At 40.3% G+C, this 26,014-nt stretch overlaps 1 protein-coding gene across 2 annotated transcripts in view; it reads right to left on the reverse strand.

Annotated features, from left to right (window-relative positions):
- The window catches only part of il1rap (interleukin 1 receptor accessory protein), a 33,240-nt gene extending 19,304 nt beyond the window's left edge, over positions 1–13,936 (reverse strand). The window contains exons 1-3 of one of the 2 annotated variants that reach the window (XM_073862556.1): positions 13,778–13,936; positions 13,019–13,076; positions 7,127–7,215 (exon numbers count right to left, since the gene is read on the reverse strand). In XM_073862556.1, the coding sequence (XP_073718657.1) occupies positions 7,127–7,215; positions 13,019–13,020 (91 nt within the window). In that variant the 5' untranslated portion in view covers positions 13,021–13,076; positions 13,778–13,936. The remainder of the gene's footprint in view (positions 1–7,126; positions 7,216–13,018; positions 13,077–13,777) is intronic. The other variant, XM_073862557.1, reaches the window with a different exon arrangement.
- Positions 13,937–26,014: the final 12,078 nt, after the last annotated feature.

Here is a 26,014-nt window from a genome sequence, read left to right on the forward strand (position 1 = left end):
CTAGAAGAAATTTCCCTTGCAGTGATTTTGCATGACTCACTAGCATGGTATGCAGTTTTACCTTCACCTTTATTTATTAAAATTATTAAAATAAAATTATTATTTAAAACCAAAACAAGGTGCACTGAAGTAAAATGCAGGGTCCTACATGTCTTTCCCCTTATGAGAAAAGATTAACACAAGCTATACTACAGATGGGTGATTCTCACGAAACCATTGAAACACCACGGCACTAATGATTTTAGCTTTAAAATGTGTAATATAGTAACAATAAAAAGCATCAGAATTAACACAATACTGTGTTCTACCTTGCACAATGTGTGATTTCAACATAAGAATTTATAATTGTACATTTTATCTAATTTTCTGCTGAAATTCTCATTACCGCAATGTGTCCGGCTGTGTTTGAACATGCGTTATGTTGTAATTTAATCAAATTAACACAAAAATATTAAGAAACAAAAATAAATGGATGTTTTGCTAGACTACTTAAGATGACAGAAAAAAAAATTTACTGAATATTATTGTATAATAATAATGAAGAAAAATTAGGAAAATGATGTGTCCATGCTTGATGTTCTCATCCTCCGCAACACTTTTTGAGAACAGTTTAAGCACACATACAGAATTTTAATAAAGTTTGATTTTGTGTGACCAAGCACATGGACCAGTTACTTCAAGATGGCTACCAGGTAAGATCATTTTTTTACAGTTAATTTGAAATATTGTCTTGTCAGAATGCTAACACGACATTTTGATTATCATTACCGCAACAGATGCTTATTAAATGATAATTGAATTAATAGAAGCATAATACTTTGATTTTAAATGCATGTGCAGAATCTCCAAATTATGTTCTTTCAGGTTTGTCATGTCATTTTGAAAAAATGTCAGTGTTGATGTTTTCTGACTGTTGTGGTAATGAGATTTTTTAGGACTCATTTTTTAAATTATGTTACAAAAAGTGTTAAATGATAATAAAAGTTTTTAAATTAATGTTCCCATTTACTCCAGACTTTGTTTTTCAATGTCTGGTGGGAAAAAAAGTAAATTTAAGCAATTTTTACATTTTCATGCTTGACATTTTTAAAACCAAGTTTTCGTGAGAATCACCCATATATTGCAGTGGCTTAATGAAATTAAAATAAGGCAGTGTTTGTGCACCTGTAAATGTACAAAATGAATGCAATACACAAATGCATATTAATATAGGACACTATATGGACACTATAGGACACAGCAACCAACCGGCTCACAGCTGAAGTATCACAGCTACCAAAGCTAAGCAATCAGTTGTATTATGCCGATTTGCGTTGATTAGTTAAAATGCAGTTTTAATGTTTACATTTACTTTAGAGGCAGACAAGCCAATTCTGTCATCTTAGATTCACTTTGCATGCTCAAGGTTTTTCACACATTCACTGTAATGAAATATGAATAGCCTAGTATTAAGCCTGTGGTATAATTTTTTTCTGCGTCAACACAGCTTTCAAGGTATACTCATCGCAGCTACGCGCAGATGGCCGCGTTCGACATGTACGCAATACAAATGATTCTTATTCAAATTATTACTCTACCAGGCCATCAGGGCCACATTTACAGTAAATTTAAAAATTAGTATAGGTAAAGAAAAGTAGGCGATCCACCATTGCAAACACAGTTTAGAACAAACAACAAGACAACAAAGAACAGAAATCAAACATTATGGTAACGAACATGAAAGAAGTAAAAATGTAAGAAGAAAAACGAAGAAAGTTACCATATGTAAGAAGAAAGTCTATTTGCTTTGTATAATTGTTTGTAGTGGAGTGTCCTGTCTCAATATTTTCATGCGTATGCGGACTGTACGCAGACTGTCCGTGCGGTCTCAAATTTGTCCGCCGCGGACCCTCATGATGACGAAAATGACATCATGCGGACAGCGCGCATAGTATACCTTCCGCTTTACAGTTTGAATTAAAAAATTCATTGAAAAACAAATTACTCTTAACTATTTCTTTGGCCTTTATTATACATGTATGAGTGTAAAACAAGAAGGACTTAGCTTCATGAATTTAACATTAAAATCTTTGCAGTTGCTTGTCTGTAGCGCGGTAAAGGGCTAATCACACCAAACGCATTTTAAATTGGGTGTGATCGGCCCCTAATACGGGCTTGAGGCTACTGCATAACACTAGGGATGGGCGATATGGCCTTAAAAAAACGTATCACGGTAATTTCAGTTGTTTGTTGCGGTGACGATTAAAATGACGATAAATTATTCTCTTCTGTAAAATATCAGATTAGGTTATGTTTAACTTGTGTTCCACTGTGACTGTGCTGAAAAACATCACACAACAACAATTACACAATTAATTACAAGTTTAAAATGTAAACACAGATTCTGTATTTATTTATACTCGCAATAGTGCAAACAGGAAAAGTAACAATGAGTGCGTTTACATGCACAGTCTTACGCTGATTATGCTTAATAAACCGATAACACGTGTGGTCATGTAAACGCGTAAAACGGCTTTCTTTAATCTGGGAAAGCCCATAAACAGCGTAAGCAAAAAACGATCGGCACAGGTACTTTTTTGCTCATTACGCCAAATTCGTGTGGCATGTAAACACCTTAACCGGCTTTCTCACGCTTTTGTTCATGTGCGCATGCGCAAAGTATGCGCAAAGTAACGCATAAAAGTCTCCGCTCGACTAAAGCAGTTGGCAGAGAAACTGTAAAAATAGAAGCTCATGTTACATTTACAGGTTCTGCCAACATCATCAACTAGATTTATCGTTGTTATCGCGAGGCGGCAGATTTTCATCGCGAGGATCAATTTTGGCGGTATATCGCAAACGGTAAGATATCGCCCATCCCTACATAACACTGCTGAAAAACACACACAATCACTGCACTTCTGACACACACAGACACACACACACACCAGTGTTGTATATCATTTGGTATTATAACTCATATTTAAATGATCAGATTGCTAAGGTCTGACCTGACACTGATACTTTACAACTGAAGAACTCTATTAAATGTCTTTAACTATGAAAGAGCAATCTCAGAGTAATAAAATCACACACACACACACACTTTTAAGACACTCATTTAAACTCTCTCAAATACACACATTCTTGCGTACGAATCAATATTCTGTAATTGAGCCATCAAATTTACGACATGAACACGGTGTTAAAGTTAAACATAAAAAAAGGCAGAATCAATTACATCTAAAAATTCACACATCAGCAACTAATACAGCAATGAAAAAATTAATATCTAAGAGCCCTCTCTCTCTCTATTTCTCTAGCTCTCACACACACTTCACATAACCAAAACACATACGCAAACACAATTCCAGTAAAATTATTTAAGATACGATGATTCATTTCAGTTTTGCGGTAAAACGCTGACTCTGCTAATGTCAAATTCAATTTAAATAAATTACCTTCTCAAGTTTAAATGCATCGCACACACAAACAGCATCACCAGCAAACCCAACCAAGTGCATACAAAGCACACACACACACGCGCGTGCAACATCTCATTCACATGCATGCGCACACGCACACACAGAGACAGACAGACAGGTGATCTCTAGAAGTGTCTGTAAGATAGACAGTATGAAGGTTGGGTCGGGTGGAGTGTGTGCGCGTCTGTGTGTAATTGGTCTGTCACTTCTCGAATGTAAGGTTATTAGTCTTCCTATTAAGAGTGTCTTAGTACACGTGCACACACATTATAAATGACCCTTTCTAGAACAATCTGTTTCCCGTCCTGCGGTGGGCAGAGTTTTTAATTAACCTCTATTTCCAAAGGTTCAACCAGCCCATAATCCTGTGACCTACACACACACGTTCACACATGCACGCACGAACACTATTACGACATTTAAAAGCACATACTGTAGGTTACAACACCGAGTACAGAACCTAAAAACCCCTGCAGGAACTCAGCGTAAGGTCCTGTCTGCCAGGATGCCGTCACGCAATCTCTCTCTGAAGACAAGATCGATGTCTCCTTCACTGAAAGAAGTCCATTCATTAATAAACTTCCACTGAGTATGAAGCGTTACTTGTTTCTCTCTAAAGCCGGGCTTGAATTTGTTCTGATTCATTGGATGTGACGCTGTGGTCCCTGAAACTCGATACTGTCACAAAACATCACTGTCTGTGAATTCATTGACCAGCTAGACAGAGAGACTTCAGGACAGAAGTGTTGGGCCTCGAACAAATCTTATAAAACACTAAAAGCACAACGCACACACTTTCTATTTAAACATCTAAATTTACAAGGAAGGAAACATTGCACAACCAAGAAAAAAACAGTTTTTTTATAACTTTGCTTTAGAGGATTGCGTAAAACAATTCTCTACGTCTACGTAATCTCATTTCTGAGGAATCTTAGTCAGTCTGCAGACTGTTTTGGTGGATTTTGTAACACCCTTGTTATGTTTAAAGATGCTTGTTTGATAGCACTATGAATATAACCGTCTCACAGTTAGACGTATTTCGCAATGCTATGTTTTCAATACATTTATTAAGCCTCCATTTCGTTTATGTCTATACTTCCCATACTGATATGCATAGATATGTATAATAAATGCTAGATCTTGTGGCGGCCATCTTGTCTCAGTCAGCTCGCTCACTCGTAGCATTGTGTTAAAATGGTGCATGTAGCTTACTTTTAAATAAACATAACTTGCTTAATTTTCTACCGATTTTCAAATGGTTCGGTTTCTTGCAAACGTTATTAACGTGGCTATAATTCTGAAAGCTTGAACATGTTTTATCAACATTACTCATAAGTATGCAGTGTCATAGGTACATCTCTCACGTTTATAAAAAACATTTGAAATCGGTAGAAAATTGAGCAAATTATGGTTATTTAAAAGTACATGCACCATTAAAACACGATGCTACGAATGAGCTAGCTGACTGAGACAAGATGGCCGCCAGGTGCGGATGTCGACCTCCATTGGCCACCAGCGCGGACGAGACATCTAGCCTTTATTATACATATCTATGCTGATATATATCTACTGTAAAGCTTAAAGTAACCATGAAATGGAAGTAAAGATGGTCTTATTTTCTCTGTGGTGACGTATATACGATGAAATGGCTACTGAAATGAAAAAGGTAGTGCTGGACTTGAATTCGTCCATTGAGAACTGGGGTCATGTTGCTATTTGCTTACATTTAAAAAAAATAATGAATCTCACAGAGAAGTCCATTTTAATAAAAATCACAATATTACAAAACATATGACAGTTTTCAATTTCATTGCGAATTTAAGTAACTATATTATCAGTGGTGTATAAAGACCTTACAAAATTAACTGTATTGTTTTTGTTACCTTTAAATGAGGCATTTTTATCTACATACACTACAGGTCATTATAATGCAGGGTTAACACCAGACGCGGTAGAGGCGGCAAGCGCAAGTGATTTACATATTAAGTCAATACAAAGAAGTGATTAGGCATCCTGTGGCGTGAAAGGCGCGGAATTGAGCGGCGCGTTAATCAATCAGGACCTTGCTGTAGTGGTGACATCATTACAGGGAGCAAGCAGAGTCTCAGCGAAGTCGCAGTAGCCCCTCCCATGATGCGAATTTCCGCGTGAATGTCTCGAATGACTTGAATTTCACGCGCGAATGAAGCGAGTAAACTCAAATGTTCAAGTGTCCAACTACACGCGAATGCACGTTTTATCGCCTCTACTGTGTAAGTGATGCCGGGTTGATCCAAAATGACCGGGTGCTTGCGGTTACGACTCATCCAAAAAGTATTTTTAATGATATTCGGGATGCGGTCGGTAGGGTCGTTTGAAATAAAGATGCCAATTAAGTATTTAAAAACAATTACTACAGGAAGTGGGTGGGGTGCTATATATATATATATATATATATAAACATGTTTTTTTTGCGGTCTGGTCACTTGAAAACGTCGGTCGCGTGCGGATTAGTTATACATTGACCTGCGCATCACTAGTCCTCATACATGGATATCTCCATATTTCTACAGTAGCCCTAAATGGACAAACCGCTCTACAGATTGCATTTTGTCACTACGTTGTCTCAGACGATGACGTGTTTGTCCTGTGGCGGCTACCGTAGCTTCTCTATGCGTTTTGAAAGGGAGGGGTGAGCTTTGGACTGAACCGTCTCACAACTACACGTCGCTAAAAATCTACACACTGGACCTTTGGGCTGCTTTGGTACAATGCAAAATTGTAAAAAGTGCTATTGAAATAAATTTAAATTGAATTAGATCCATATTCGATAATTCTGTTAAGATTTATTTCATGTTAAATAGATTTCGTAAAAGTCTCATATAAAAGTAAAAACATTGCAAAAAAAGTACAAGAACAATATTTCCATTATGAGACTGGACTTCTAAGGGTGTCAGGACCGGTCGTTTCTCTGAACTGAGATCTGTTAAAAAATTAACTTATTTCAGTTGCTTAAGAAATATGAAAACACGACTTATCTGGGTATAGTCTCACAATCACGTCTGACGATAATAAAAGCGCGTTTTTAAGGTGCAAAGTACTGACAGATGTTCATCAAGTTTCGTTTTATCAGGTATGTGCGTGTACCATATTCTTGCCACTGGCAGCACGACTAACATGGCAGGGCATCTCCGGGTTCAACGTCAGATATTATATTTCATAAAAGTCTAGTCTAAAAATGGCATGGCAACCTGTTCTTTCAAATAAAAATTAAGAATCAAATCGAACGTGACCTTAGAATTTAAAATGTAATCTAATCGAGGATTTGGAGAATCGTGACACTCCTATGGGCTACACACCAATAAAAAACAAATCTTCCCAATAAATATTCCCCCTTGATTCATTTCTTCTTTATCTTGAAGATTCAGCATTATTTCTGCAGCTGTATAATTTAAGATCCAGCAGGAGATCCACACAGACCTCTGGAGACACCTCTGCTGATTGGTGGGATGCTATAACATGAGACTGCTGATTGGATCAATTATTTAAATGTGAAGTTTGATTGGTTGGCAATAGATTTAGAGGATGGATATAGTCTCTGATCGAGGACACATCCTTCACCCTCACAAATGACCTTTCACAGATCGACCAATTACAGCGGGTTAACCAGACACGACTCTTACCTGACTGCGCCGTGGCCCGAGGGACGGACACAGAAGAGACGCCCGTCCTCAAAACACAAAGACATAGAAACCAGAAGACCGGCTGAATCCTGCAGTGAGAAAGAGAGAGAGAGATTATTACACTTTACTGAATAAACCACCTGCCTTCATTTCATCAGACATTTACTCGGTTTATTATCCGACTCCATAAAACATCCCTGAAAGAGTTTTTACAACGTGACAGTTTTAAGAGTGTGAGGAGTATGATTTAAAATGAAGCAATAAAGAAAAGGAAGTGACGTAAGAGAGAAAAATCTGTAGAGATTGCATGGAGAGATAAATGCATCTGAATATAGATTGTATGAAGAACATATACAAAAATATAAAGATATTGCACATGTATGCATTATAAGCTATACAATTTTTTAGCATGTGTGTTTCCTGGATTGGAACTCATGACCTTTTGTGTTGTTAATGCAAGCTGTACCAGAGCACAGTATATAATACTGTACATATCTCATATCGTGTTTGTGCTATTAAACAACAGTGTTTTTATTTCCTTTAATAAAATGAATAAGTCTTTCCCTGAATTTCGATTGGATGAGCTTATGCTGTAAAATGACTATAAAAGCACATCTGTCATATTGCATTCTACATTAAAGGTGCTGTAAGCTATTTCTTTATGGATGAACACACAGAAAACAACCCTGGCAGATGTCAGATCACAAAAATCATCCTTCACTTGTCTCGGTGACAGCACAAGACTTTAAACCGCAAACAAAACCACAGTCAGACCGAACAGATGACCTGCAGCCTGACTGAATTTATGCATACCGATGCTAAAACCAAACATATGCCCTTGAATTAAAAAGATGGAGCAAGTGAGAGAGAGAGAGAGAGAAAGAAAGAGAGAAATGATGTTGGACCGTAACAATCTCTCCACTGTCATTGCAGTAGCATACATCACGCTCTTTAATGATACGCACGCTCACATATCCGCTGAGTCAAAGCCAACTAAGAATTAGATATTAATATTAATACAAATCACACACAGACATATGAAACAGGCTGAATATTAACTATGTCCTAACTTACTCATGTATTACAAGGTTTGTGTGTTTTATAAATTGTAAGTCATCATTTTGATTTTTTATTTCCATCCGACAGTTACAATTAAACTGTTTGTGCTGTTGTATCTAAAGCCTTGCACACATCACAAGATCCCCCTTACGACAATACTACATGGCGAAATTAGACTTATGAGGTGTCCTGAAACATTTTGATAAAAAAGTCAATGCAAAGTAAGAGTATCAAAATAAGCAGCATACAGTTACAAACATCCCTTCATGTACTATTTTGCACATGATTTCAAATGACATCATATAAACGAATTTTGTTGTTTTTTTCCACATTTAAGAGGGAAATATTCATTACCGCAACGTGTCCATGACTGGATTTGGGTTCTTTGACATGGAAAATTTATAATTAAAAAAAATGTAATAAAAAAGCTTCAGTGCATGTTATACTATCAACATTTACAGTAAAGAAACATGTGGTGTTTGGTGATCATTGATAAATGTAGAGACGATAATAACGAATATAAATGTGTCCAATAAAAATTTTCTCATCCTCCGCAACAATTTTCAATCTTGTTTAAGCCCTCAATGAACTAACATTTTAAAAAAATAGTTGGAAGGGACATAATTGACTGTGACACTCAAGATGGCTACCAGGTAAGCAGTTCTTATTTTTTCTCTCCAGATAAAAGTTGAAATTTTGTTTGTCATAGTACCTAGACAACTTTTTAGTTCTCATTACCGAAACATGGGTTTGTAAATGCATATATTTAATGTAATACCATGTTGCCGTAATTATATTTTTTATAATGATAATCTAAAAAATTTGAATAAATATTAAATATTTTTTAAATCCTCTAAAAATAATGGTTATAAGTTCAGACCTTAATTTTATATGTGCAAAAAATTGGTTTTAATGGCTTTTTAAAGGCCCCTAACACCCGCTCAACCCTACCACCTTAACTAACAAATTTTCTGCGGGAAACGCTGATTTACAATCAGAACTGTGTGGGGGAAACCTCGAGGACAAACAAACACGCATGCTGTAGATTGGAACGTGAAATAAAACGATACCCAATCAAAAGGCGAGCCGACGAAAGAAAAAACTACTGCAGTCGTGACGCAGCAGACACAGTAAAATGTGAGATGGACATCAGAGATGTAAAAAGCAGTCCACAGTATTAATGACATCTCGTGTTTGTATACTGTGAAGTCCCGTTTGACCAGTGTTGGGGGTAACGCATTACAAGTAACGTGCATTACATAATAATATTACTTTTCTGAAGTAAAGAGTAAAGTAACGCATTACTTTATAAATGTACACATTAATATTTAAGTTACTTTTTTAAAAAAGTAACGCAAGCATTACTTTCCATGAAAGTAATGCAATTAGTTACTTTTTTGGGGTAGTAACTTAATATTGTAATGCATTTCTTTTAAAAGTAACTTTCCCCAACACTGCGTTTGAACAAGAAAGACATGGCGAAATTTCCGCAAAAGATTTCCTATGTTTCCCGTCTAGACTTCCGTTGTTTGTGCAGGGAATTTGAAGATGTGTGGTGTGCTGTGACGACCACATCCACACACTATAATAACAAAACTGGTAAATCATAATAAAATTTCATCAGGTTTGTGGTCTCTCATATTTTGAAAATCTGATAAGATTTTTTAATATGACGCTAGCTTTAGATGTAAAGATGTCTCTTTCACATGTGAGTATTTCTGCATCACACTGTGACATCATCACTTTCATCATAAATAATTTGATATTTACAGTTAAAGTACAGTATAAAGATACTAACATTATTAAGTTTTAGTTCATAAAAGTGTATAAACACTATAAAGTAACATGACACACAAACACATGCGCACACACGCAGGTTATGGACTCCAGCAGCAAACAGATATTCAAGTCTCCGCAGAAATTAAATAAAATGACAGAAAACCCAATTAGTGCAGTTAGTGCGATGAGCCCCAAAATAACGGCATCATCTCAAAGCGCTCCAATCCGGATCAAATCTTCATCTCGCTTATCTGAGCGTCACAAATGTGCGCTTTAATTTCGCTGAGATGCATTAGGGTGAAATTACAGCATCTTAGGAATTCATTAGACTCATCTTTCAAAACCCTGCCCATTGATTCGCACAAGTTTGAACCAAACGCTAAATTACTTAAAAGCGTAAGTAGTGCCTTCAATCCCTGCTGCAGCAGAAACGTTTCATTATTTGTGTAAGAGGAAATCGGATTATGAGAAGGTGATCGATGCTGTAATCGTCCAGAGAGAGAGCGAGAGAGAAAGAGAGAAAGGGCGAGAGAGACTGAAGTGGACGAGACGCAGAGGGGAAAAGAATCAAACAAATAATCTATCAGCAGAGAATAAATCACCAGTTAGTCACATAACAGTACTGAGAATATGACTCACACATACAAATTTGTTTTGGTTATATTGTTGGTACTATCCTGTTAAACTATAGGTTTACAGGTTTAACTAAAAATAGTGGTTTGATATGAGGGCGATATAACACAAATGTAAGAAAATTGGTGAAACTACATAACAATTGTTATGCGTAACATTTACAAATATACCCTTTTAAAGAACTTACAAATAAAACACTTACATAATAATAATTTACAATAATAATATGGATCTGACATCTCAAGGTACTGTTTGAATAAGTGTGTTGTTGAACCAGTGTGGTATTTTGTGTGACACAACATAACGTCATAAAGTGACAAATGGTTAGTCATTTTACTGTATTTCAGACTTTGGCTTTACATTTACTGGCACTGAGTGCCTTTTTATTACACACTAGTGATAGGCAAATATATTGCAGAAGGCGATATATTGCCCGATATTTGGATTTTTTTTATTATCGTCCGGTAAATCTTTTCAATAGGCCAGTAAATTTCTCTATTACTTAAATTTGATGTTTATAATAAAAAAGGCACTCAATGCCAGTAAATGTAAAGCCAACGTCTGTCAGACAGTAAAATGACTAAACATTTTTCACTTTTTAACATGACGTTATGTTGTGTCACAAACAACAACACACTAGTACAACTACACACTTTTTCAAACAGTACTGTGAGATGTCAAATCCACATGAATTATGTCTTGTAAATGTGTTTTAAGTACTTTAAAAGGGTATATTTAAAGAGTTTTGTTCTTAAACGTAATAAACGCTGATTTAAAAAAAAAAAGTTACCGCTAAAATCAGTATTGTATAAGGCCAGTATTAAAAAGTAATTTCTTAATTTAACGCAAAATCCAATATCCGCCGTGTTATTCTGTCATCTTTTCTCCCTTTTTTTCCCCAAAACGCAATAAACGCCACTCCTCCTTCTCTGCAGAACGCAATAAATCCGCTCAACAAATCACAGCGCACTATTTCAGGCATCATAAACAACAATGGTGGTGCTTTGAATACACACAAAATCCTAGTTTTCCCTCATCTACTTTGTAGTTCATGATCAATAAACAAACAAAAACAAAATACTACTTTTGTTGGCATTGATAAACCTCTGGTGCTTTTCTGTGACGGGAAAGAAATGTAAGCCATCAAAATCTAATAATTTAGGTGAGAGGCACTCGGGAAAAAGGAAAATGCCGGCTGTTGCTTGTTCTCACACGAAAGCATCAAGCTTCTGTCATGCTAACACATTGACTCCAGGGGATCTTATGAAAAGAAAAACTTTCCATTATTTTACTCAAAGTCAACGCAAAATCGACCAGGACCCAAACATTTAACAGCTGATCGCTGTCAAAAAATTTCAGCGACGACGTCCCAAGTATAACCGCAGCAATGACAGTGTTCTTAATATGACAAAGTAAGTGTTTTCATTAATGCCATTAATGTTTATTTTTAATCAGTGTATACCACTAGTCAACTAAATGAATATAACATGGCAAAGATGAATGCACATTTATTGATTCAATAGATTTATAGCATTTTGAAAAAAAAAAAGATTGTGTTTTGGAAACAAACTCTTTATTTATAAATGTTATGCATAATGAATGTTTTTTTCAATTTCACCAATTTTCTGTTTATCTCTTATTTACTGTGATAAAATTTGTGTTATATTGGCCTCATTTGGCCAATTGGCCATACAAAAAAAAAAAAAAACATAATTCAACATCTATTACAAACAACAAATTTAAGTAATAGAGAAATTCACTGGACGATCAAAAATCATTTTTGGCCGATGCCGGAAAAAAAAATCGGTCGAGATATCAGCCTCTACAGTATATTGGTACATCACTAACTATAACACACACGCGCGCACACACACACACGTATAACTATAACAAATGTTAAAGGTTTGATAAGTACATAGTCTTCATTTCAAGAACAAGATTAAAGTGACTGCTGTTTTCTACTTAAATTCTCCCTGGACACTTTTGGGGGGTTTATAAATCAGATTATAGGTTAGTGATCAATTCTGTGGTCGACAAATGAGAGAGAGTGAACTGAAGAGAGGCCGTGAGGGGCCACAGATCCGATTAAATAATCTATTGGCATAGAGTAAGTGGCCAATTAGTCACTTAACTAAACTAAGAAACACACACATGCACAAAGCAAACTCAAAACATGAAACATTACACAACCATAAATCTATAAGATATATAGACACAACTCTAGAATTGTAAATAAATAATAAAGATATAATTTCAACCTTAGTTGGGCCCCTTAAAAAAAAGGGATCATAAATTAAGAGTATACCCACTTATCCAGGCACAAAAAGCCCAGATAAGAAAGCAAATCATCAAATTTTGAAGGCAAAGCTCATGCATAAGGTGTGTATTTGCTAAACTGGTAATTGCTGTTTTTCTACTTACATGATGATCCAGACCGCAAGGTTGCTGCTCTCTCAGGTCCGGTTTACTGAGGAAACTCCTGCAACAGAACCACAAAGTTAAGCAAGAACAGATACACAATCCCTCCGTCTGTACTCTATGTCTCTCACTGACTGCCTGTCCCAATCTTATTAAAAACCACTACACCACCTCTCTCTCTCTCTCTCTCTCTCTCTCTCTTTCCTTCCCTCCCTCCCTCTTTCTCTATCTAGCACTATCTCTCTTACTCCCTCTCTCTTGGTGTCAGTGGGTACCGGTAGATGATTTAACGGGTCCCTCCGCGAGTCACCGTAAATCGTTAAAGCAAACCGGTGGGACTCTCATCCAATCAGCGCGACGCGGCTCGAGCGCATATTTCACATCCATCTCTCACCTGCGTCTCACGAGCGCGCGCTCAGGTGGAGAGCAATGCGCGCTTTCAACTCAACATCTCCTAAATCCCACGTTAAGGCCACGATTTATAACGAATGACAAGCGGTTAAGTATAAAACCTAGCGATAGGGTGTAATAAATATATGAGGAAACACACTCGCGCATATTTGTAAAGAGAAAGCGATGATTTTTCGACTAAACAAATGGTAAATTAACAGACACACGCGCCGGATGTGTGCACTTGTTTATGTGTCTTATGTAGTCAGCTCACTGTGTTTTGGGACACAGCCAGCGTGTGCGCGCATGAAGTTAAGCTCTAAATGAACCTCCGTCAGGACGTAAAAATTAAACCGTAGACACAAAACTCACCGTTATTTAAATCGCGAGTCTGCCGTGTGTTCCCCGTCGCGTGCTGAACGTTTCCGTGTTCTCCATGTGAACGGAAATAACAGCTCTGATCTACAGTCAGACTCCTCCTACGGAAAACACAGAGCGGTTTGCTCAATCTCTGCACACGATGGCCAATTCTCAATCCGACGGCTGCAGCCTCCGAAGGTCGCATTTGTAGGCTGCATACGTCGTCAAGACTGTCTTATTTCAGAATATTAACAATTTTAAAGTCGACTATTATTCTAAATAAATAGTAAATTGTTGTAATATGTTTATGACTTGAGAATGTAATGCTCAGTTAACTTCAATTAACCAGGCTTAATATGACGTATCGTATGCAACCTGCGACCACCGCAGTCTGCAGCTTTCGGATTGAAAAACGGTCAAAAAAACCGCGGTAATTTAAAAGAGTATGTTTATGCATTTTTATTTAAAGTGTTATTTTATTTCAGTTTTATTTCTGTGACTTTGAATAAAATAAATAAAAAGCAAAACATATTAACACAAACATGGACATGAAAACATTCTAGAAAGGGAAGCAGTAATGTTATAGAAATCATAAAAAAATTAAGAACATAAAATTAAAAATACAATAAAATGTGATTAAATGTGATAAAATGTGAAATAATTAAAGAGCAAGTGAACATTTTAATTCATAAAATGCTGTTTCAACCATTAAAGTAGGCTACTACTCAATGTCTGAGCATTGTAACACTACAGTGGCCTTATGCTAAAGACAGCAGTTAAGTTTAAAAAAAAAAAACATTGATGATGAACATAATATCTATAGCATAATATTTTAATATCTCCAACAGAAATTCAGTCTGTTACAGGTCTAAAGACAACTATGACTGTAGTGCCATCTACAGGACATTTGTGTTACTACAGTTATTTTAGGCTTGACTGAGCTCGAGCTCATTTGCCCACGCTTTAAAGGGGTCATATTATGAGATTGTTATGAAGATGTAAAATAAATCTTTGGAGTCCCCAGAGTGCTTATGTGAAGTTTTAGCTCAAAATACTCCACAGATTATTTAATATAGCAAGTTAAAATTGCAAATTTGTAGGCCTGAGGAAAAGTGTGCTTGTTCTACTCCAAGATTACTTGTCACTTGTATTGAATGTATAGTTGTTTAGTTTGGTGCCCCCCTAGTGGCAGTCCTCCTAGTCATGCAGTCAGCTCCTGAATCTTCAGATGCCATCCTTTGTTTTGTGTTTGTAAAAGCATCATCTGTAAGTAGTGATGGCGAAGTGAAGCTTTCTTGAAGCAGTGAAGCTTTTAACCCAATTGTATCGGAAAAAGGTTCATTACTCGAAGCTTTTCAAATCAGAGCTCAATGAGGACCTCTGCTGGTGAAAGTGCTGTTTCACAACATGTTCCACAACCAAACAACGTATTAATTTAATTATAAAAGCAAAACTTAATGGATTGACAAATTAAGGATAGATTCATAAATAAATGTAACACTATATTAAATACATGACCAAAGCATGTTCCATTTCATGCGAATGGTACTTCAAACAAAAATAACAAATTAAGGATAGACCTTGTCTCAAAAGTATAAAGTGTGAACCAATTAAAAAATATATCATGGTATTAAGTGGTGCAGAAAAGGCTTTTTTCTACTAATATATTCTATATATATCATAAACTCACTATACAGTAATCGATTCCGTGTAATGCAATACTCCAATACAACCCATGAGGGCGCGCCGCGCATCGCACAATTCTAAACCTTTGAATCAGATAACGAAGCAGTCACGTGGGTGTGTGTGAAACGAAGCTTCAGACGTCATTGGTCACGTGATTTTGCCAGAACGAATCAAGCTTCGATACAAAGCTTCAATGAAAATCGGTTCGTTTTTTTGACACACGCTTCGGAGCTTCGGTGTCACTGGTAACATCACTATCTGTAAGTTAATTCTTCTTTACATAATACTTGATGATACATATTTTTATATATTTGTGATAAGTTTATTCAGGGCTTTGATTTAATGTAATTTTTGTGATGACAGCCTTTAGCTATTAGCTGAGCTTTGTTTGACAGCATTCAATGTATTAATCTCATCTACTTTGATAAGATAACTTTTGTATGAGTCAATATTTTTATGTTTTATCAATTTCTTGGTCATCTGATAATGCCATTTAAGTAAATTGATGACATTGATTTAATTTGGGCTATTTTCAGACATACTTACATGAATGCTCTTTAGTCATTGGTTAATTTTTCTGATTGATGTTTATTTGCTGTTTTTTTGCAGTTTTACTCTTAATTCATAATGTACCTGGCATCTTATTAAACGTCAAAGACTAAGATGAATCCTGACTCGTCTGTACTTTATGGATGGAGTTTGGCTGGCTGTTAAATTGCATTGGTAGTTGCAATGAGAACAGTACAGTAAAAAGATGTTAATCCTACAAGCAAATCAAGTTACATGGCAGAAGATTGCAGTCACATTTGTACCATGAACCACGACAAGAAGCCTACAGCCTCTGCAGAGAAAAACGCAGAGGAGACCATGAGCGTAGTAGACCGAGCTTCTGAGGCGGGCTCAAAACGCTCCCATTCATTACGATCGTCACGAAAATCACAATTCTCACGATCATCGCGGTCATCAAGAATGTCAGCTAGCATGGCAGCAGCCACTGCACGGGCTCAAGCAGAAGCGGCACGAACTCGTGTATCGTTTGTAAAGAAAGAAAATGCAATCAAACTGACAAGATTAAATTAGAAATGTCCCATAAACTGGACAAAGCCAAAATGGAGGCAGATTTGGAGGTCCTCCAACATGAAAAAGAACAAGCTGCTGCTCTGGCCCAGGCAGAAGTGTTAAGGGGATCGCACACCGGCCACGCAGCTCAGCGCCGCGCCTAGGAGAACTCGGAGGTATTGTAAACCGGAAGTGCACATTAAATAGCGCGAGCTTCGTCAGATAGCGTCTACTTCAAAATGCAAAGTATATGTTAGCAGCCAATGTTAATGATTTGGGACAAATATGATGTTATTTAATGTTAAACTGTGTGAGTGGCTCTGTGTGGTGCGACAGGGATTTGAACAACTTCCTGAGTCACAGCTGGGCGGCGCGGACAGGCGCCACCTGTCGGCGCCGGTGTGCGTACACTCATAGAAAACAATGTGTTACATTTTTTTTTAGAACGGCGCGGCGCTGAGCTGCGCGGCCGGTGTGCGATCCCCTTTAGAAGCAGCTGTAGCAGCAATTGAGGACAGTATTTCAAGTGCTAGCTTCTCTGTGTCTTCACATAGCAAAGTGGAGCGCACCAAAGACTATGTTGAAATGCAAAGTGGGGTGGAACTAAATAAGCCAAAAGAAACAGACATTCAGAATTCAAATTGCAGCAACAAACTGTATCCTGAGACCTCAGACCCCAACTGTTCTGCTCATAGTCTCATTAAAATGAATTCTGAACAGGATGCCTTCACTGAACTGCCATCTCAGCCGCTTGATAAGTCATTAAGAGATGAAGTTAAACAGGAAATATATAATCCTCATGCATCATGTTTCTCTCAGAGGACACCTATCCCAGGATGGTCACATTCAGTTCCGTTTCACCAGCCAGAATCCTCAGGTATGCTAGACTTAGCAAAATATTTAGCACGTCGTGAGCTTGTAAATACAAGTCTCGTCAAGTCTTTGTTGGAGCCACAGATGGTTTGGGCCTGACAACCGGTGAAGAGCTGGACCTGCTTATTAAATGGCTCGGCAAAGAATCATCTGACCACGTGAAAAGGTTACGGTCAGTTTATGTCAGTGATCCCAAGGCAGCGCTACTGTGACGAGTCAGACAAGGTTGGATCCATTTGCAAATCTTTATTAGTATCACACAGCAGTTTAGACAAAGGCAATGCAATGTAGCGGTAAAACTGGTATGTAAACACAGATACGGCTTGGGGCAGGCAGATAGTAATCGTAATCGTTAACACAGTCCAGAATCGGGGCAGGCGGAAAGCAATCGTAAATGTAAACACAGTCCAATATCGGGGCAGGCAGAGATCATTCGTAAACGGGTAAACAGTCCAAGGTCGAGGCAGGCAGCTAAACATCAATAATCCAAAAGGCAGTCCAAAAGTAATCACCAGGGAAACAAACACAGGGAAAACAGGGAAATAACGCTCAGTAGTGCTGCACGGGGCAAAACAAGACTTCGCAAAGAGCGTTTGTGTGTGTCCCAGGTATATAGGCAGGATAATGAGTAACAGGTGGAGTGTAATCAGCGGAGCGTGGGGCATAGTGGGAAATGTAGTTTCAGTTAGAAGTCAGGTGAATGTGATGTTTGAACACCGGGGACGTTAGCGCTGACATCCGTAACAGAACCCCCCCCCTGCGAGCGGCTCCAGACGCGGGACGGGTTTTTCCTCGGACGGCCACGGGGGCGAGGGGCCGGCTTATCCGGATGAGACCTGTGGAAGACAGTTATAAGATTGGGATCCAGGATGTCCTTAGCGTCCTCCCATGATCTCTCCTCCGGGCCGCACCCCTCCCAGTCTACCAGGTACTGGATGTTGGATCCCCGCCGTCTGGAGTCTAAGAGCTCGTGTACCAGGAAGGCTTCCTCACCATCCACGATGAGTGGGGGGGGTCTTGTTGAGCCGGACTCTACAGCCGTCCCCGGATTCTCTGCGGGTTTGAGCAGGGAAACATGAAAAGTGGGGGAGATACGATAATTAGCAGGCAGTTGGAGACGAAAAGACACAGGATTAATTTGTTTTATGATTTTGAATGGACCTACATACCTGGGACTTAGTTTCTTGCATGGTAGTCGAAGCTGGATGTCTTTGGTGGAGAGCCATGCGAATTGACCTGGTTTGTATGAAGGTTGTGGTCGTCTGGACTGATCTGCCTGTTCCTTGGATCTTCTGACTGCACGTGAAAGATGAACGTAGGCTTGTCTCCAGGTTTCTTGACTCTTGTTAAACCACTCATCCACAGCGGGGACTTCTGATGGCTCGTCATCCCACGGAAGCATAGGTGGTTGGAACCCGAGTATACATTGGAATGGAGAGAGACCTGTAGCAGTTTTAGTGATGGAATTCTGTGCGTACTCGGCCCAAGGTAAGAAGCGACACCACTCATTCTGATTTTGATGACAGTATAATCTGAGGAATTTGGTGAGTTCTTGGTTAGCACGTTCTGCCTGTCCATTAGACTGTGGATGATATCCGGATGTAAGGCTTATGTTGACGTTGAGTGTTTTAAAGAAGGCTTTCCATACCCTAGATGTGAATTGGGGTCCACGGTCCGACACAATGTCCTCAGGAAGTCCGTAATATCTGAAAACGTGACGTACCAGTTGTTCGGCTGTTTCTAGGGCTGACGGGAGTTTGGGCATGGGGACAAATCTGCAGGCTTTAGAAAAGCGGTCCACGACTGTAAGGATTATGGTATTACCTTTGGAGAGGGGTAAATCAGTGACGAAATCCACAGCAATATGAGACCAGGGCCTTTTGGGTATTTCCAGGGGCTGAAGAAGACCTGCCGGAGCTTGGTGGAGAGATTTATTAGCTGCGCATGTGATACAAGCATTGACAAACGTGGAAACATCCTCATGCATAGATTGCCACCAAAATTTGTTTCTCAGTTTTTGTAGTGTAGTGTTAATACCTGGATGTCCTGAGCTGGAAGAGGTGTGTACCCATTGGATGAGGTGTCGTCTGAATTTGGGTGGAACAAATGTTCGATCAACGGGGCACCCACTGGGTGGTGGTTTCTGAGCGTTGGCTTGGTTAATTTCCTGAACTACATTCCAATGCACGGGTGCAACAATAAGGGTGGGTGGGATGATGGGCTCAGGTTTGGTGGGTTGTGGAACAGAGTCGTATTGACGAGACAGGGCATCAGCTTTCGAGTTCTTTGACCCTGGACGGTAAGTGATTATGAACCGAAAGCGAGTAAAGAACAGGGCCCACCTAGCCTGTCTGGTGTTGAGACGCTTTGCTGATTGCAGATATTCAAGGTTGCGATGGTCAGTAAAGATGGTGACTGTGTGTTTGGCACCCTCTAGCCAATGCCGCCATTCTTCTAGCGCTGCCTTCATCGCTAGAAGCTCACGATTACCCACATCATAATTGCGTTCAGCTGCATTCAGTTTTCTGGAAAAATATGCACAGGGAAAAAGTTTATTGGGTTCACCTTGCCTTTGTGATAGTATAGCGCCAATGCCTGAGTTGGATGCATCTACTTCCACAATGAACGGACGATCAGGATCAGGATGATGCAAGATGGGAGCTGACGTGAACATGAATTTAAGGTCTTCGAATGCTCTTTTTGCATCGGGACACCACGACAACTTGTGATTGGTTTTCCGTACCAGGGAACTTAAAGGGGCTGCGATGGAACTGAAATTTCTGATAAAGCGTCTGTAGAAGTTTGCGAAGCCCAGGAAACGCTGGAGGTCTTTTACTGATTGGGGTTGCGGCCAATTTAATACTGCATGTACCTTTCGTTCATCCATAGCTACCCCTTCGGGACTAATGACATACCCCAGAAATGAAATGGATGTGGAATGGAACTCACATTTCTCTGCCTTGGCGTAAAGTTGGTGTTGTATGAGTCGCTGTAGTACAGTTCTGACGTGTTGGATGTGTTGTTCTCTGGAATCGGAATAAATCAGTATGTCATCGATGTACACAATGACGAACTGGTTGAGCATGTCTCTGAACACGTCGTTTATGAAAGACTGGAACACGGAGGGACTGCTAGATAGGCCGAAGGGCATGACCAAATATTCATAGTGACCATTCGCCGTAGAGAACGCGGTCTTCCACTCATCACCTTCGCGGATGCGAATGAGGTTGTAAGCATTGCGCAGGTCGAGCTTACTGTAAATCTTGGCGTTGCGAAGCTGTTCTAGGGCTGCAGGGACTAAAGGAAGCGGGTATCTGAATTTAACTGTGATTTTGTTGAGTCCGCGGTAGTCAATACATGGACGTAGACCCCCATCCTTCTTCTCCACGAAAAAAAATCCTGCTGAGGCGGGTGATGTGGATTTACGAATAAACCCCTTGGATAGTTCTTCGTCTATGTACCTTTTCATGGCTTGGGTCTCGGGCTCTGACAGGGGAAAGATGCGGCCCTTAGGAAGTTGTGAGTTGGGAAGCAGCTCGATAGCGCAGTCGCAGGATCGATGGGCTGGAAGCTGTGTTGCTTTGGTCTTGCTAAATGCCGTTGCCAGGTCATGATATTCCTTAGGTACATTGTCAGGAAGAGGAGTCATGGTACCTACTGGTGACGGAAGTGGAGGTAATTCAGGTTTTCTGGGAATACACTTTAACTGGCAAGAGGGGCTCCAGTGCACTATTTCCTTGTTGCTCCAGGAAATTAAAGGGTCATGTTCGTGTAGCCAGGGGACGCCAAGGATGATGGGATTATGAGGTGACGGCATGGCGTAGAAGATGATGTTCTCAGAGTGATTGGTGGAGATGTTCAGGGTTATTGTTTCTGTGATATGCGTGACGCGACCTGAGCCGAGAGGTCGCCCATCTAACGCTGAGACAGAGAGAGGTGAGCAAGGGGTTAATTTAATATTGTGAGTTTTAACTAGATCAATGTCAATGAAGTTACCGGCAGCCCCGGAATCTAGCAAGGCTTTAGTAGTTACAGTGTGACCATGAAATTTCAATGTACCAGGAATTTCGAGACAATCAAAAGTTCCCGTGGGGGAAAGAGCACTCACCCGGCCCAAACGGGACTGAGCAGGTCGAACAGGGCATGAAGCTATGACATGTCTGGGCTCGCCGCAATATAGACATAATCTCTCTCTGAATCGGCGATCTCTCTCCTCCACGGTTAATCGTGCACGACCCACTTGCATGGGTTCACATTCCTCGGTAGACGTAACAGGGGAGATACTCACATAACGGGTGGGTCTTCGTGTCCGGACGAGATTGTCAATGCGAATGGCCAGATCCACAAACTCAGTAAAACTCTTCCCTTCGTCTCTGCAGGCCAATTCAGATTGAAGCTCACCACTTAATCCTTGCCTAAACATCGTCTTGAGGGTGGTTTCCAGCCAGTCTGTTTGTGCTGCTAACGTGCGAAATTCCAACGCGAATTCAGCCGCGGTGCGGCGCCCTTGACGCAGCGCCAGCAGACGCTCACCCGGATCGCGTCCTCCAGCTGGGTGCTCGAACACCGCCTTCATGGTTTGTTGGAATTCGTCGTATGTGCTGTGATCAAAACCTCCCGAAGTCCATAATGCTGTTGCCCATTCTAAAGCCTTACCGGTGAGTAGCGTACAGACTAGCGAGATCTTGCCGATCTCGGTGGGGTAAACATGGGGTTGCTGAGCGATGAATAATGAGCACTGCATAAGAAATCCACGGCATCTTTCAGGTGTACCATCGAATTTCTCGGGGAAAGCCAGTCGTGGTGTAGTAGGAGCGACAGGCTGTGGCTGTGGAGCTGGTGAAGGTGGCTGTGCAGTGGCTGCCGCGGAGGAAGCAGCGGCTGACGCGGCCGCGAGCCCGTGTAGGCTCTGAACGGAGCGCACGAGCTCCTCCGTCAGTGATGTTAGCCTCGCTAGCTGTTGTTGGTGAGCCATGAGGACGCCGGCTTGCGACGAGAGCTCTCCGGTGATCTGGGAAAGAGTTGCTGGATCCGTGGGCGGCGAAGTCTTCTGTGACGAGTCAGACAAGGTTGGATCCATTTGCAAATCTTTATTAGTATCACACAGCAGTTTAGACAAAGGCAATGCAATGTAGCGGTAAAACTGGTATGTAAACACAGATACGGCTTGGGGCAGGTAGATAGTAATCGTAATCGTTAACACAGTCCAGAATCGGGGCAGGCGGAAAGCAATCGTAAATGTAAACACAGTCCAATATCGAGGCAGGCAGAGATCATTCGTAAACGGGTAAACAGTCCAAGGTCAAGGCAGGCAGCTAAACATCAATAATCCAAAAGGCAGTCCAAAAGTAATCACCAGGGAAACAAACACAGGGAAAACAGGGAAATAACGCTCAGTAGTTCTGCACGGGGCAAAACAAGACTTCGCAAAGAGCGTTTGTGTGTGTCCCAGGTATATAGGCAGGATAATGAGTAACAGGTGGAGTGTAATCAGCGGAGCATGGGGCATAGTGGGAAATGTAGTTCCAGTTAGAAGTCAGGTGAATGTGATGTTTGAACACCGGGGACGTTAGCGCTGACATCCGTAACAGCTACACGATGCCTGGGAAAGATTAACAGAATGCTATGGTGCACCTGAGATAATTGAAAATGCACTTCTGCAAAGGCTGGAAAATTTTCCCAGAGTTCTTAATTCATAATGTACCTGGCATCTTATTAAACGTCAAAGACTAAGATGAATCCTGACTTGTCTGTACTTTATGGATGGAGTTTGGCTGGCTGTTAAATTGCATTGGTAGTTGCAATGAGAACAGTACAGTGCTGTTTTTGGGTGTGTCCGGAAGTTTGTAAATACTCTCTATACTTTAACATTTAAACGTATAATACAAATAGGTAGTAGAACACCCAATATACAGAACAATAATGATAAGACACAAACTGTACAAAATAGACAACAATATACATATAGACACATGTCACCCTATTAACATAATATACAAATAATATATAATATATAATATATATATATATATATATATATATATGTGTGTGTGTAATGAGTGCAAGATGCATATAGGATTATAAGTATGTACTGTTGTGAATGGACATAGAGCGGCTGACGCCACTTAGCTGCAGTTCAGTACAGTTATGGCAGAGGGAAAGAAGCTGTTCTTATGTCTGATGAAATGCTGATGAAATGCAAACACTGATCACAATGATGGTGGTTTGTTGTAATTGAAACTCAATTGTGCTGTCTATTATTTTCTCTCTCTTTCTCTCTGCACTACATGGCAGTGCTGTGATTGGATAGTGCAGATAAAGGGGGCCATATTATTGTAATTTGCCTTTCTACCTACCTCACAAAACAGACGAAATCTAATTTTTCACACGCTTGCAAAAAATGGCTTACCCAATAAGTTACTGTTGATCTTTTTCACATTTTCTAGGTTGATAGAAGCACTGGGGACCCAATTATAGCACTTAATCATGGAAAAAGTCAGATTTTCATGGTATGACCCCTTTAAGTGCACCTATTTCATTGCTAAAACAATGTTATTTTGTGCATTCAGTATAATACAATGTGTTTGCATGATTTATTATTCAAAAAACACATTATTTTCCACATACCGTACATTTTTGTAGTTCTAGATATTCCTGCCTTCCTCAAACGCATTGATTTTGTAAAAGCTCATCGATCTAAAAAGTGCTGTTTCCCTGATTGGCCAGCTAATCTATACATTGTGATTGGCCTGAATACCTCTGAAATCAGCCAGAAATGTGACACTCCTTACAATGTTTAAAAGATTCGCTCACAATGCAATGCTAATGTCACGGCCAGGGGCGGACCCGAATATACTAAAGGTCACGCCCCTCTCAACTCTTCCACCTCGAGGAGTTTCCCAAGACCACCCCAATGACCAGACAGACGAGTAAACTACGTTTAAAATAAACTTTATTTAAATATTTAAAAGGAAAAAAGGGGAAAGGGGAAAAGGCAATTTAAAACTAACGTGACGACTTCTCGCCTCCAGGGCCACTTATGACAAGGACTGGGGACAGGGGCTCCTTTGGGGCTCTGGTCCTAGAATCCGTGGCGCACTCCGCTTCTTCCTGGAGGCAGAATCAAGAAAAAGGGTTATGAAGATGTGCTTCGATGCGGTTCACTGCTGCTCTAATTCTCCATCTTCTCTCTCTCTCCTATGCCTTAGGTTCGTTGCTCTACAGCCGCTACTGGAAGCAGCGATCGTTAGTGGACCATACAGGGAAACAACTCACGACACTGGAGATCCTTGTACACCACAGGGCATTCGCTGGCACCAGGTAGATGGTTGCTATAACACAGGTAGGTGTCACCACACAAGGGTAGGTTACTCACAGCACTGGGGGCCTTCGTTCGCACAGAGCGTACTGGCCCTGGAGACCCTTGTACCCAACAGAGCCTTCGCGGGGGCACAGGTAAGTGGTCGCTGTAGGCACAGATTAATAACACTACACAGAGGTAAGTTGCTCATAACACTAGGGATCTTTGTTCACTCAGAGCATTAGCTGAGACACAGGTAAGTGGTTGCTGTAAGCACAGGTCAATAACACTTCACAGAGGTAAGTTACTCACAACACTGGGGATCTTCGTTCACACAGAGCATTCGCTGAAACACAGGTGAGTGATTGCTTTAAGCACAGATCAATATCACTACACAGAGTAAGTTACTCACAGCACTGGGGATCTTCGTTCACACAGGGCCTTCATTGAGACACAGGTAAGTGATTGTCATAAGCACAGGTCGATACCACTGCACAGAGGTAAGCTACTCACAACACTGGGGATCTTCGCTTCACACAGAGCCTTCGTTGAGACACAGGTAAGTGGTTGCTGTAAGCACAGGTCAATAACACTACACAGAGGTAAGTTACTCACAACACTGGGGATCTTCGTTCACACAGAGCATTCGTTGAGACACAGGTAAGTGATTGCTATAAGCACAGGTCGATATCACTGCGCAGGAGGTAAGTTACTCACAACACTGGGGATCTTCGTTCACACAGAGCATTCGTCGAGACACAGGTAAGTGATTGCTATAAGCACAGGTCGATATCACTGCACAGGAGGTAAGTTACTCACAACACTGGGGATCTTCGTTCACTCAGAGCCTTCGTTGAGACACAGGTAAGTGGTTGCTGTAAGCACAGGTCAATAACACTACACAGAGGTAAGTTACTCACAACACTGGGGATCTTCGTTCACACAGAGCATTCATTGAGACACAGGTAAGTGATTGCTATAAGCACAGATCGATATCACTACACAGGAGGTAAGTTACTCACAACACTGGGGATCTTCGTTCACACAGAGCTTTCATCGAGACACAGGTAAGTGATTGCTATAAGCACAGATCGAATATCGCTGCACAGGGTAAGTTACTCACAGCACTGGGGGTCTTTACACTCACTCACAGACAGTGGACTTTCGCTACAGCGTTGGTGCACCGTATTCCTTCACCCGTCCACTCGAGCTTCTCGGGCGTCGTGGGGACTGATGGGTCCAGTGGCACGGAGCCGAACGCTTCCCGAACTCCCCCTCCTGTTTCCACGACCGGGGTCCCGAGTTGGGGCGAACTTTCGTTGAGGCTCCGC

The sequence above is a fragment of the Misgurnus anguillicaudatus genome, chromosome 24 (assembly GCF_027580225.2).
Source record: "Misgurnus anguillicaudatus chromosome 24, ASM2758022v2, whole genome shotgun sequence".
Classification (NCBI taxonomy): domain Eukaryota; kingdom Metazoa; phylum Chordata; class Actinopteri; order Cypriniformes; family Cobitidae; genus Misgurnus; species Misgurnus anguillicaudatus.